The sequence below is a fragment of the Lithobates pipiens genome, unplaced genomic scaffold (assembly GCF_037356315.1).
Source record: "Lithobates pipiens isolate NorthernLeopardFrog02 unplaced genomic scaffold, aLitPip1_a1.2 Scaffold_124, whole genome shotgun sequence".
In the NCBI taxonomy this organism is placed as follows: Eukaryota; Metazoa; Chordata; class Amphibia; order Anura; family Ranidae; genus Lithobates; species Lithobates pipiens.
The window spans coordinates 161,573-175,298 of record NW_027507712.1 but is presented as its reverse complement, the minus strand read 5'-3'; the positions used below and the strand labels follow the sequence as shown (position 1 = coordinate 175,298).

At 53.0% G+C, this 13,726-nt stretch overlaps 1 protein-coding gene across 1 annotated transcript in view; it reads right to left on the bottom strand.

The window, feature by feature from the left end:
• Window positions 1-13,726, bottom strand: part of LOC143973851 (atrial natriuretic peptide receptor 1-like) — a 157,559-nt gene that overhangs the window by 29,203 nt on the left and 114,630 nt on the right. Inside the window, exons 9-10 of the mRNA XM_077474711.1 lie at window positions 4,489-4,563; window positions 4,181-4,258 (exon numbers count right to left, since the gene is read on the bottom strand). Coding sequence (XP_077330837.1) covers window positions 4,181-4,258; window positions 4,489-4,563 — 153 coding nt within the window. The remainder of the gene's footprint in view (window positions 1-4,180; window positions 4,259-4,488; window positions 4,564-13,726) is intronic.

The following is a 13,726-nucleotide window of genomic DNA, read 5'->3' as shown; positions in this document are numbered from 1 at the left end:
TGACTTTATCAGGACTGTCGCCCTCAGTGACTTCCTCAGGATTGTCACTATCAGTGACTTCCTCAGGGCCCTCATCCCCAGTGACTTCCTCAAGACCATCACCCCCACCCCCAATCAATGAGCTGGAAAAATCATGTGATCTCCTGACCGCCACTGCTGAGCAATCTCCACTGGAAAGCACAACTTCTAATTATTCAGCATGGCGAATAATCTTTAGTCTCACTTTCATTATTGGATGGCTGCCCGGCGCTCTCATTTGTTCTTCCTCTCCCAGAATATAAATGGACTGAATGAAAGATTTGGGGTTTGCCAGCGGTCCCTCCCCAGCCGCTGGTCCCCTTTAATGCCCGACATAACCTTCACATTTCTCCAGAAATAAATGTGTTCCCCCTGAGATGTGGTAATATTCGGTGATGGCCCTGAATTAAGTGCGGACAGATTACTTCGGCAGTCCGTCTGTGGAGAAGGAGGAGGGGTTCTGTGATCACCGGGGAAATGTCAGCCAATGTTCTGATTAATACCCGGGCCCAAAAAATAACATTACCGAGAGCGAAGGAGGGGGCGAGCGGGAGCGAAGGAGGCGAGCAAAAGTGGAGGCGAGCGAGAGCAAAGGAGGAGGCGAGCAGGAGTGAAGGAGGAGGCGAGCGGGAGTGAAGGAGGCGAGCGAAAGTGGAGGCGAGCGAGAGCAAAGGAGGAGGCGAGCAGGAGTGAAGGAGGAGGCGAGCGGGAGTGAAGGAGGAGGCGAGCGGAAGTGAAGAAGGCGAGCGAGAGCAAAGGAGGAGGCAAGCGGGAGCGAAGGAGGCGAGCGATAGCGAAGGAGACGAGTGAAAGCGAAGGAGGAGGCGAGCAAGAGTGAAGGAGGCGAGCGAGAGCGAAGGAGGAGGCGAGCAAAGGAGGAGGCGAGCGAGAGTGAAGGAGGCGAGCGAGAGCGAAGGAGGAGGTGAGTGGGAGCAAAGGAGGAGGAGAGCGGGAGCGAAGGAGGGGAGCGAGAGTGAAGGAGGCGAGTGAAAGCAAAGCAGGAGGCGAGCAAGAGTGAAGGAGGCGAGCGAGAGCGAAGAAGGAGGCGAGCAAAGGAGGAGGTGAGCGAGAGTGAAGCAGGCGAGTGAAAGCAAAGGAGGAGGCGAGCAAGAGTGAAGGAGGCGAGCGAGAGCGAAGGAGGAGGCGAGGGGGAGCGAAAAAGGAGGCAAGCGAGAGCGAAGGAGGAGGCGAGGGGGAGCGAAAAAGGAGGCAAGCGAGAGCGAAGGAGGAGGCGAGCAGGAGCGAAGGAGGAGGCGAGCGAGAGCGAAGGAGGAGGCGAGCGGGAGCGAAGGAGGAGGAGAGCGAGAGCGAAGGAGGAGGCGAGGGGGAGCGAAAAAGGAGGCAAGCGAGAGCAAAGGAGGAGGCGAGCGAGAGCGAAGGAGGAGGCGAGCGAAAGCGAAGGAGGAGGCGAGGGGGAGCGAAAAAGGAGGCAAGCGAGAGCAAAGGAGGAGGCGAGGGGGAGCGAAAAAGGAGGCGAGCGAGAGCGAAGGAGGAGGCGAGCGAAAGCGAAGGAGGAGGCGAGCGAAAGCGAAGGAGGAGGCGAGCGAGAGCGAAGGAGGAGGCGAGCGAAAGCGAAGGAGGAGGCGAGCGAGAGCGAAGGAGGAGGCGAGCGGGAGCGAAGGAGGAGGAGAGCGAGAGTGAAGGATGCGAGCGAGAGCGAAGGAGGAGGCGAGTGGGAGCGAAGGAGGCGAGCGACAGCGAAGGAGGAGCCGAGCGGGAGCGAAGGAGGAGGCGAGCGAAAGCGAAGGAGGAGGCGAGCGAAAGCGAAGGAGGAGGCGAGCGGGAGCGAAGGAGGAGGCGAGCGAAAGCGAAGGAGGAGGCGAGCGAGAGCGAAGGAGGAGGCGAGCGAAAGCGAAGGAGGAGGCGAGCGGGAGCGAAGGAGGAGGAGAGCGAGAGTGAAGGACGCAGAGAATGTTACAGAGTGGGGCGCAGACGGAGAAGAGAACGGGGAGGGGTGTGACTCTTCGGAGACCGCCACCTCCAGGAAAGGGTTAAAGCTGAAGTTTAATCTGCTTACATAACCCCTCCCCCCTCATCTACATATTAATCACATGTATCAATAAAATCTTTTCATTACATAGTTTATACCCGGTGATGTCATCACTGGGTCTCTGAGTTTCTCTTTGCAATGCAGGCAGATCATGGGCTAGTGAGAGGGGCTGGCAGGGGGGCTGTAGATAGCTTCCCAAAAACTACCTCCAGCCCTGTGTGTAGCCCTTATACCCCCCACCCTGTGTGTAGCCCCCCTACCCCTCTTCCCCCCTGCCCCCACCCTGTGTGTAACCCCATACCCCCGTCCTGTGTGTAGCCCTCCTACCCCTCTTCCCCCCTACTCCCACCCTGTGTGTAGCCCCATACCCCCAGCCCTATGTGAAGCCCCCCTATGCTGGCCCTGTGTGTAGCCCTCCTACCCCTGCCCTGAGTGTTGCCCCACTACCCTGTGTGTAGCCCCCCTACCCCCATCCTTTTGTTTAGCCCCCTACCCCTAGCCCTGTGTTTAGCCCCCCCCCACCCCTGTCCTCTGTGTAGCCGCTCCATAAAAAATGATAACAAACAAAAGCTGTTTATGTTTAGCGAGCGATTTGTGTCCTGTCAGCAGCGATTCCTGCGACCCCCCCCCCCCCCAGGGCCAAGGAAGAGTCAGCCGCAGGATGGCCCCCAGATGCCAAGGCCAGAGGCGGAGCCCAACAGCTGGAGAGAAAACAATTCCAAATGAATGCAGCCTGGAAAGTTCACAAATTTCCCCATCGGGACCCATCCGACCAATGAGGGGGGGTGGGTGATTGTGTAATGGAGGGCGGGACTTATCACAGTATGTGCAGCGTATAGAAGAGTCCACCCACCCACACACCTCCTTCTATCTGGCGAAAGGTGGGACTCTGGTGGGGGCCCTGATGTAAGGGGGACTCTGGTGGGGGCCCTGATGTAAGGGGGATTCTGATGGGGTCCCTGATGTAAGGGGGACTCTGGTGGAGGCCCTGATGTAAGGGGGATTCTGATGGGGTCCCTGATTTAAGAGGGAGTCTGATGGGGAACCCTGATGTAAGGGGGATTCTGATGGGGTCCCTGATGTAAGGGGGACTCTGGTGGGGGCCCTGATGTAAGGGGGATTCTGATGGGGTCCCTGATTTAAGAGGGAGTCTGATGGGGAACCCTGATGTAAGAGTGACTCTGGTGGGGACCCTGATGTAAGGGGGACTCTGGTGGGGACCCTGACGAAAGGGGGGACTCTGGTGGGGACCCTGATGTAAGAGGGAGTCTGATGGAGACCCTGATGTAAGAAGGACTATGATGGGGACCCTGATGTAAGGGGGACTCTGATGTAAGAGAGAGTCTGATGGGGCCCCCAATGTAAGGGGGCTCTGATGGGGGCCCTGATGTAAGAGAGAGTCTGATGGGGACCCCAATGTAAGGGGGCTCTGATGGGGACCCTGATGTAAGGTGGGACTCTAATGGGGACCCTGATGTAAGGTGGGACTCTAATGGGGACACTGATGTAAGGTGGGACTCTGATGGGGGCCCTGAGGTAAGGTGGGAATCTGATGGGGACCCTGATGTAGGGTGGGACTCTGATGGGGACCCTGAGGTAAGGTGGGAATCTGATGGGGACCCTGATGTAGGGTGGGACTCTGATGGGGACCCTGAGGTAAGGTGAGAATCTGATGGGGACCCTGATGCAGGGTGGGACTCTGATGGGGACCCTGATGTAGGGTGGGACTCTGATGGGGGCCCTGATGTAAGGTGGGACTCTGATGGGGACCCTGATGTAGGGTGGGACTCTGATGAGGACCCTGAGGTAAGGTGGGACTCTGATGGGGACCCTGATGTAGGGTGGGACTCTGATGGGGGCCCTGATGTAAGGTGGGACTCTGATGGGGACCCTGATGTAGGGTGGGACTCTGATGAGGACCCTGAGGTAAGGTGGGACTCTGATGGGGACCCTGATGTAGGGTGGGATAAAGATGATTTTGTTTGGTCCAGGAATATTTGTATACAATGTGGCCCTCATACAGAAGAGTTTGGGGACTCCTGTTCTAGAGGGAGGAGAAGTTGGGGAACCCGGGACACATTGAGGATCTTCCGACTCCCGGAGTCCAATGACACGAAGGTTGGGATTTGCGGCGGGTCGCTTTGAATCGTTAATCAGAGGCTCGGGACTCACATATTTCAGCTCGAAGAGAACCTTCCGCGTCAGCTCAATGCGCTTGTGGTTCAGGTACTTCACAGCGACCACGTTACCCTGGAGGACGAGAAGAGAAGGAATGACTGTGACAGGAAATACCAAACCACCAATTATGTCTGCCATGAAAGGTCATCGGTAAGATGATGGGACCAGCTGTGCCGGATCCTGGAAGTCGCCCTCCGAGGAATGACATTTATTACAGCGCCGCTCTACTATCCGGTGACAACTCTCCCGTTCCCATCATCTCCACCGCCCATCTGTCCGATATTCCAACAAAATACATTTACCTTGTAGTACGCCGTCTTGGCGTAAACCTGGAACTGACCATCCATGGTGAGCAGGGAGCCGTAGTTGGAGCCTCTCTGGAGACAGAATGACAAAGATTAGAAGATGAACCCGAGATGGGATGACCGGGAACACGACACAGTATGGGGGGTGAAATGTTGGGTTAGCTTTATGGATGAAGTGAATAGGGGGGTAAGTGATGGGGGGGGGGGGACATTGTTCAGCCGAGGTTGAGAGTTTGGGTTGTAATCACAATTCATGAAGAAAGCCATTTACATTCACGGGCCTCTGATTCAGCCATACATCAGCTGATGGACTTAAGAGGGCGAGAGTCTAGTTCAGGAGGGCTGGGCTGGGTGAGAAGACATCCAAGCGATGGGCAGAAACAGGACGGCAAAGGGAAGAATGGAGAAGTCCATGGAGCGGCCAGGAAGAGGTATACCAAATAGTTGAGGGTTAAAAATACAAGAAGCCAAGACAGAACCGGAGAAGAAGCCAGGAAATCAAGTCGGAGCCAGAGAAGATGGAAAGAGAAAGAACGGAAGAAAGAACGCTTGAGAGGAACGCGGGGTGGACAGCAAGGAGGCTTTTGCTTTGCGTGAGCTTGGCATGCCAGGCAGGTAAGAAGATATCCAAGCAATGGACAGAAAGAGGGCAGCAGAGGAAGAATGGAAAACACGCCATGAAGCGGTCAGGGGGAGGTATGTGGAATGGCTGAGGGTAAAAGGTTGAGAAACCAAGGCGGAACCAGAAAAGAGGCCAAGAAACCAAGAGATGAACCCGTGGGTGGAAAGTACAACGCTTCTGCATTTTTGGTCAAAGGTCAATAAGGGAAAAAAATACAAATTGTACGAAACTTAAATAAGACAGGGGGGGGGGCGCTGACAATGGCCCACTCCTAACAATTATGACCACCTCTCTATGACCCAGGTCTCGGGATCTATAACCCACTCCAACCTCATCAGGAGCTCCACCTTCCCACATATTAGGAGATAGGGATCTAAAGATTGAGTGATCTAGCAGTAATCCACGTGTTCCACACTTCTCCGAAATTCTGGAGACATTTACATGTATGTAAGTTCATATAGAGGTAGCACAGTGTCTACTAGCATACGCTACTGGGCCACCATAGGTGGAGCAACCAACTTCCAGTTTTGTAGGAGTACCTTTCTAGCATTAAAACACAGAAAGAACCAGAACAATTTTGTGTTCGTAGATTGTGCCAGTGAGTCCGTGATACCAAGGAGGAGCACCTTGGGATCCAACGTCACCAAAGGATTGGTAACTGCATTTATATCCACTACCCTCCAGAAATCTTGAATAAACTGGGCTGTCCCAAATAATATGGAAATACAGTACGTCCCCACCGCCTGGTGGCATTTAGGATATATCCAGGCTAGCTGTTTGTTGAGGGGTGTAATATGCCCTATGGATGAATTTTAGTTGATTAAGTCTATCCCTAGAAGAAATTGCTGTAGGTATATACTGCTGTATTTCCTGGTCCCATTCCTCCTCTGAAATGGTAGGGATATCCCATCCCACCCCCCACCAAGAGCAGAATAGGGGAGGGTCTCTATATGATTCTCTGCATGTAATGCAAAGAAACCAAGACACAGCCAGAGAAGAGGCCAAGAAACCAAGACAGAACCAGAGAAGAGGCCAAGAAACCAAGACATATCCAGAGAAGAGGTCAAGAAACCAAGACACAACTAGAGAAGAGCCCAAGAAACTAAGACACAACCAAAGAAAAGGTCAAGAAACCAAGACACAACCAGAAAAGAGGCCAAGAAACCAAGACACAACCAGAAAAGAGGCCAAGAAACCAAGACACAACCAGAGAAGAGGCCAAGAAACCAAGACACAGCAAGAGACGAGTAGTGATGGACGAACTTCCGACGGGACGTTTCGCGAACGCGAAACGCGAACGGACACAAACGTTCGCGAAAACGACCGTTCGCCGCGGGCTCCATTGACTTCAATGGGAGGCGAATTTCGCAAACCTTTAGGTCGAATTTGCGGCCACGGGGTAATTATTAGGGGGTAGCACGTAGTCCCACCACCTGGACAATAGCATAATACATGTATGAGGTGAATTTGGGATCGATAACTACAAGCATTTTTTTTTTATTTGGGAAATTGTTCTGACAATTCAGGACTATGGAGCTAATGAAGGCAATGGAGGAGAGGGAAGGTCAGGGACCAGGGTAGGCAAACAAGAGGGTGCAGGAGATACAGAGCACTGACAGCAGCACCGTAATACAGAGCACTGACATCAGCACCGTGACATACAGCGCTGACAGCAGCTCCGTGACATACAGCGCTGACAGCAGCTCCGTGACATACAGCGCTGACAGCAGCTCCGTGACATACAGCGCTGACAGCAGCTCCGTGACATACAGCGCTGACAGCAGCACCGTGACATACAGCGCTGACAGCAGCTCCGTGACATACAGCGCTGACAGCAGCTCCGTGACATACAGCGCTGACAGCAGCTCCGTGACATACAGCACTGACAGCAGCTCCGTGACATACAGCGCTGACAGCAGCTCCGTGACATACAGCGCTGACAGCAGCACCGTGACATACAGCGCTGACAGCAGCTCCGTGACATACAGCGCTGACAGCAGCTCCGTGACATACAGCGCTGACAGCAGCTCCGTGACATACAGCGCTGACAGCAGCTCCGTGACATACAGCGCTGACAGCAGCTCCGTGACATACAGCGCTGACAGCAGCTCCGTGACATACAGCGCTGACAGCAGCTCCGTGACATACAGCGCTGACAGCAGCTCCGTGACATACAGCGCTGACAGCAGCTCCGTGACATACAGCGCTGACAGCAGCTCCGTGACATACAGCGCTGACAGCAGCACCGTAAGCAGCCCCAGGAGGAAGTCAGCACAGCACAGGGATGGTGTGATCCCCTCATAATAAGAACCCCCAGGAGGAAGTCAGCACAGCACAGGGATGGTGGGAGCCCCTCATAATAAGAACACCCAGGAGGAAGTCAGCACAGCACAGGGATGGTGGGAACCCCTCATAATAAGCAGCCCCAGTAGAAATATGACACCGCTCAACCTCTTCAAAGAGGAGGGTAGGGGCATATAGTACGGTGTGCTTTTTTGGGTCAGGGAAGTGAGCCAAATGAATTAAGAAGGTCTGTGTGCTTGATTCCAAAAATTGTTTATAGACATATACATGGTCTACTGATCACATGTGTTGAATTCCTCCGAGATCCATGCCTCATTCATTTTTAGAAATGTGAGGTAGTTAACACTGTGGTGAGCTAGGCGAGTACGCTTATCGGTCACAATCCCCCCTGCTGCGCTGAACGTCCTTTCGGACAGGACACTGGATGAGGGGCAAGCCAACAGTTCGATTGCAAATTGGGCAAGCTCTGGCCAGAGGTCAAGCCTGCCCACCCAGTAGTCTAGGGGTTCATCACTCCTCAGAGCGTCCACATCGGCCGTTAACCCAATGTAGTCGGACACCTGACGGTCTAGGCGTTCCCTGATGCTGGATCCGGATGACACCTGTCGATGGGTCGGCTGAAAGAATGACCTCATATCCGAAGTCACCAACACATCTTCAAACCGGCCTCTTCTTGCAGGCGCTGTTGGATTGGTACCCGCAAATCCTTCTCTGGGAGTGGGAATTGCTCCTCTGCCAGCGCACGCAAAAGCAGAATGCAGCATTTCTCGAAGCAAGGCCTGGAAGTGCTGCATTCTGACAGCCCTCTGCGACGGCGGTAACATTTCCGCCATTTTGTGTTTGTACCGGGGGTCTAAGTACGTTGCCACCCAGTACTGGTCCTTGACCCTCATGCTTTTTATACGGGGGTCCCTATTAAAACACTGGAGCATGAAGGCCCCCATTTGCACTAAAGTGGAAGCGGTGTGGTGGCCTGGCTCCTGCTCATCATCCAGGATAATGTCGTCCTCTTCATTCTCCTCTCCCCATCCTCGCACAACAGGGATCCCAGAAAGGTTTAAAGCATGCTCTTCTTGCTCCTGCTCATCCGCCCCGGCACCATCCTCCTCTGACTCCTCATCAGACTCCTGTTGTTGACTTGTCTCAGATAGAGTAGCCCCCCCTGGGAATTCATCCAGCATTGCGACTTCCTCATCTTCCCGCTCCTGCTCCTCCACAGCCTGATCAATGACACGACGCAATGCACGCTCCAGAAAGAAGGCATAAGGTACCATGTCACTGATGGCGCCATGGCTGCGACTGACCAGTTTGGTGATCTCCTCAAATGGCCGCAGAAGTCTGCATGTGTCGCGCATGAGCAGCCACTGGCGCGGTGAAAAAAAACCCAGCTCCCCAGAACCGTTTCTTTCGCAGAGTTCATACAGGTAGACGTTAACTGCACGTTTCTGCTGGAGCAGCCTATCAAGCATATAGAAGGTTGAGTTCCATCGCGTCGGGCAATCGCAAATAAGACGTCTGACCGGCAGATGGTGTCGCCGCTGAATGTCAGCAAGGCGAGCCATGGCCGTGTAAGATCTTCTGAAATGGGCCGAGATTTTCCTTGCCTGCCGCAAGATGTCCTGGACCCCAGGGTATTTGACAAGGAATCGCTGCACGACCAAGTTTAAGACGTGTGCCATGCACGGCACGTGCGTGATTTTGCCCTGTTTCAATGCGCTAAGCAGATTGGCACCGTTGTCACACACCACTTTACCAACTGTCAAATTGAGCGGTGTTAGCCACTCATCTGCCTGTGAACGCAAAGCTGAAAGGAGTGCCGGGCCAGTGTGGCTCTTTGCTTCCAGGCACAACAGACGCAGCACGGCATGGCAACGTCTCACCTGGCATGTGGAATAGGTTCTGGGGAGCTTGGGCGGTGCAGTGGAAGAGACGCTAGCAGCGGAAAAGGAGGAGGCAGCTGAGGAGGAGAGGGAGGAGGATGGAGTAGGAGGAGGAGAAGAAGAGTCAGGCCTGCATGCAATCCGTGGCGGTAAAACCAAATCTACACGGGTGCCACGGGTTACATGCTTGACGGCCGTCAGAAGGTTCACCCAGTGGGCAGTAAAACTGATATACCTTCCCTGCCCGTGTTTGCTAGACCACGTGTCTGTGGTCAGATGTATCTTGGCACCGACACTGTGTGCCAGAGATACATTCACTTGCCGCTGAACATGGCCATATAGCTCTGGGATGCCCTTCTCTGAGAAATACTTCCTTCCTGGGACCTTCCATTGTGGTGTTCCAATGGCCACAAATTTGCGAAAGGCCTCCGAGTCCACCAGTTTATATGGCAGTAGTTGGCGGGCTATGAGTTCTGACAAGCCAGCCGCCAACCGTTGGGCAAGAGGGTTATCCGGCGTCATCATTTTTTTACGCTCAAACATTAGGCCCACGGAAGCCTGCCTTTTTGCAGAAAAATGTGAGCTTGGCGTGATGGAAGGTGGAGTGGAGGACAATTGTGAGGAGAGAGGAGAAGGAGAAGTAGAAGACGAGGCTGGACGGTGAGAGCCTGCAGTGTGGCTTTGTGTGTTCCGTTGCTCCCACTGGGCTCGGTGATGGCTGCTCATGTGCCTTCTTAAGGCGGTCGTCCCTAGGTGAGTATTGGGCTTACCGCGACTAACGCGTTGACTGCAAAGATTGCAGATGGCAACGCTATTGTCAGCAGCGGACACGTTAAAAAAAGCCCACACTGCGGAGCCATGTGCCGGTGTCCTGGGAGCGCCAGATGTGACCGTACATGGTCGATGACTCGCTCCTGATACATTTGCAGTCTGCTTTGTCCCTGCTGTGCAATGTAAGTCATTGCTGCTTCTCCTCCCTATCTGCTGGTCCATATCTCCCTCTGAACTCCCCTCCTCTTCCTCTCTTGTGGGCACCCACGTGACATCACTAGACACGTCATCATCAACGTCACCTTCCCCACCGCTATAAGTAGAGTAGGCAGCAACACCGGGGACCAACCTCCTCCTTGGGCTGATCTGGGTACTGGCGTCAGACTGCTGAGTAGCGCTTGTTGCTACCTCCTCTTCCTGATCCAATACCAAGAGTGGCTGCGCATCAGAAATGTCCTCTTGATATGGATCGGAAAATAATTCCAGTGACTCAAGCGGAAGGTATGTGGTGGTGGTGGTGGTGGTCGTGTTGTTGGTGGTAGTGTCTTTGGGGGTGCACATAGCAGAGAGTGAAGAAGAGGGTGCAGATCGAGAGGATGAGGAGGGTGCAGAAGAGTAAGGCTGAGCGAGCCACTCAACCAAGTCTGGTGCATCCTTTAAAGTAATTGAACGCACCTTCTGCAACTTCCCACTTTGGCTCAAGCCTGTTGCTCCTGCCCTACCCCTACCACCCCTGTGGAAGGGCCTGCCTCTTCCTCTGCATGTCATTTTTTAAATGACCCTGTGACAAAACTCTTAGTCCCTATACCGCTGAAGGACTGCTGCAGTATAGGTGAGCGGTCAGCAGTGGTGCACGTCAACCCTATCTATTGTGGACCGATAGCGGTCCTTACAGAACAGCAGACTGTACCGCACTCAAGCCTATGTACCGTAGCACCCTATACCAAGTTACCAGTCCTTATAAGAACTTTTGTGGACCAAGCAGGTTGTGTATTAGTGTTTAGCAGACTGTACGTCAGTCCCTATACCGCTGAAGGACTGCTGCAGTATAGGGCAGCGGTCAGCAGTGGTGCACGTCAACCCTATCTATTGTGGACCGATAGCGGTCCTTACAGAACAGCAGACTGTACCGCACTCAAGCCTATGTACCGTAGCACCCTATACCAAGTTACCAGTCCTTATAAGAACTTTTGTGGACCAAGCAGGTTGTGTATTAGTGTTTAGCAGACTGTACGTCAGTCCCTATACCGCTGAAGGACTGCTGCAGTATAGGGCAGCGGTCAGCAGTGGTGCACGTCAACCCTATCTATTGTGGACCGATAGCGGTCCTTACAGAACAGCAGACTGTACCGCACTCAAGCCTATGTACCGTAGCACCCTATACCAAGTTACCAGTCCTTATAAGAACTTTTGTGGAACAAGCAGGTTGTGTGTTAGTGATTAGCAGACTGTACGTCAGTCCCTATACCGCTGAAGGACTGCTGCAGTATAGGTGAGCGGTCAGCAGTGGTGCACGTCAACCCTATCTATTGTGGACCGATAGCGGTCCTTACAGAACAGCAGACTGTACCGCACTCAAGCCTATGTACCGTAGCACCCTATACCAAGTTACCAGTCCTTATAAGAACTTTTGTGGACCAAGCAGGTTGTGTATTAGTGTTTAGCAGACTGTACGTCAGTCCCTATACCGCTGAAGGACTGCTGCAGTATAGGGCAGCGGTCAGCAGTGGTGCACGTCAACCCTATCTATTGTGGACCGATAGCGGTCCTTACAGAACAGCAGACTGTACCGCACTCAAGCCTATGTACCGTAGCACCCTATACCAAGTTACCAGTCCTTATAAGAACTTTTGTGGACCAAGCAGGTTGTGTATTAGTGTTTAGCAGACTGTACGTCAGTCCCTATACCGCTGAAGGACTGCTGCAGTATAGGGCAGCGGTCAGCAGTGGTGCACGTCAACCCTATCTATTGTGGACCGATAGCGGTCCTTACAGAACAGCAGACTGTACCGCACTCAAGCCTATGTACCGTAGCACCCTATACCAAGTTACCAGTCCTTATAAGAACTTTTGTGGACCAAGCAGGTTGTGTATTAGTGTTTAGCAGACTGTACGTCAGTCCCTATACCGCTGAAGGACTGCTGCAGTATAGGGCAGCGGTCAGCAGTGGTGCACGTCAACCCTATCTATTGTGGACCGATAGCGGTCCTTACAGAACAGCAGACTGTACCGCACTCAAGCCTATGTACCGTAGCACCCTATACCAAGTTACCAGTCCTTATAAGAACTTTTGTGGAACAAGCAGGTTGTGTGTTAGTGATTAGCAGACTGTACGTCAGTCCCTATACCAATGAAGGACTGCTGCAGTATAGGGCAGCGGTCAGCAGTAGTGCACGGCAACCCTATGTATTGTGGACCGATAGCGGTCCTTACAGAACAGCAGACTGTAACGCACTCAGGCCTATGTACCGTAGCACCCTATACCAAGTTACCAGTCCTTATAAGAACTTTTGTGGACCAAGCAGGTTGTGTGTTAGTGATTAGCAGACTGTACGTCAGTCCCTATACCAATGAAGGACTGCTGCAGTATAGGGCAGCGGTCAGCAGTAGTGCACGGCAACCCTATGTATTGTGGACCGATAGCGGTCCTTACAGAACAGCAGACTGTACTGCACTCAGGCCTATGTACCGTAGCACCCTATACCAAGTTACCAGTCCTTATAAAAACTTTTGTGGACCAAGCAGGTTGTGTGTTAGTGTTTAGCAGACTGTGCGTCAGTCCCTATACCGCTGAAGGACTGCTGCAGTATAGGGCAGCGGTCAGCAGTAGTGCACGGCAACCCTATGTATTGTGGACCGATAGCGGTCCTTACAGAACAGCAGACTGTAACGCACTCAGGCCTATGTACCGTAGCACCCTATACCAAGTTACCAGTCCTTATAAGAACTTTTGTGGACCAAGCAGGTTGTGTGTTAGTGATTAGCAGACTGTACGTCAGTCCCTATACCAATGAAGGACTGCTGCAGTATAGGGCAGCGGTCAGCAGTAGTGCACGGCAACCCTATGTATTGTGGACCGATAGCGGTCCTTACAGAACAGCAGACTGTACTGCACTCAGGCCTATGTACCGTAGCACCCTATACCAAGTTACCAGTCCTTATAAGAACTTTTGTGGACCAAGCAGGTTGTGTGTTAGTGATTAGCAGACTGTACGTCAGTCCCTATACCAATGAAGGACTGCTGCAGTATAGGGCAGCGGTCAGCAGTAGTGCACGGCAACCCTATGTATTGTGGACCGATAGCGGTCCTTACAGAACAGCAGACTGTACTGCACTCAGGCCTATGTACCGTAGCACCCTATACCAAGTTACCAGTCCTTATAAGAACTTTTGTGGACCAAGCAGGTTGTGTATTAGTGTTTAGCAGACTGTGCGTCAGTCCCTATACCGCTGAAGGACTGCTGCAGTATAGGGCAGCGGTCAGCAGTAGTGCACGGCAACCCTATGTATTGTGGACCGATAGCGGTCCTTACAGAACAGCAGACTGTACCGCACCCAAGCCTATGTACCGTAGCACCCTAGACAGACCAAGTTACCAGTCCTGATAAAGAGCTTTGTGGAACAAGTGAGTTGTGAATGATTAGCAGACTGCAGCAGA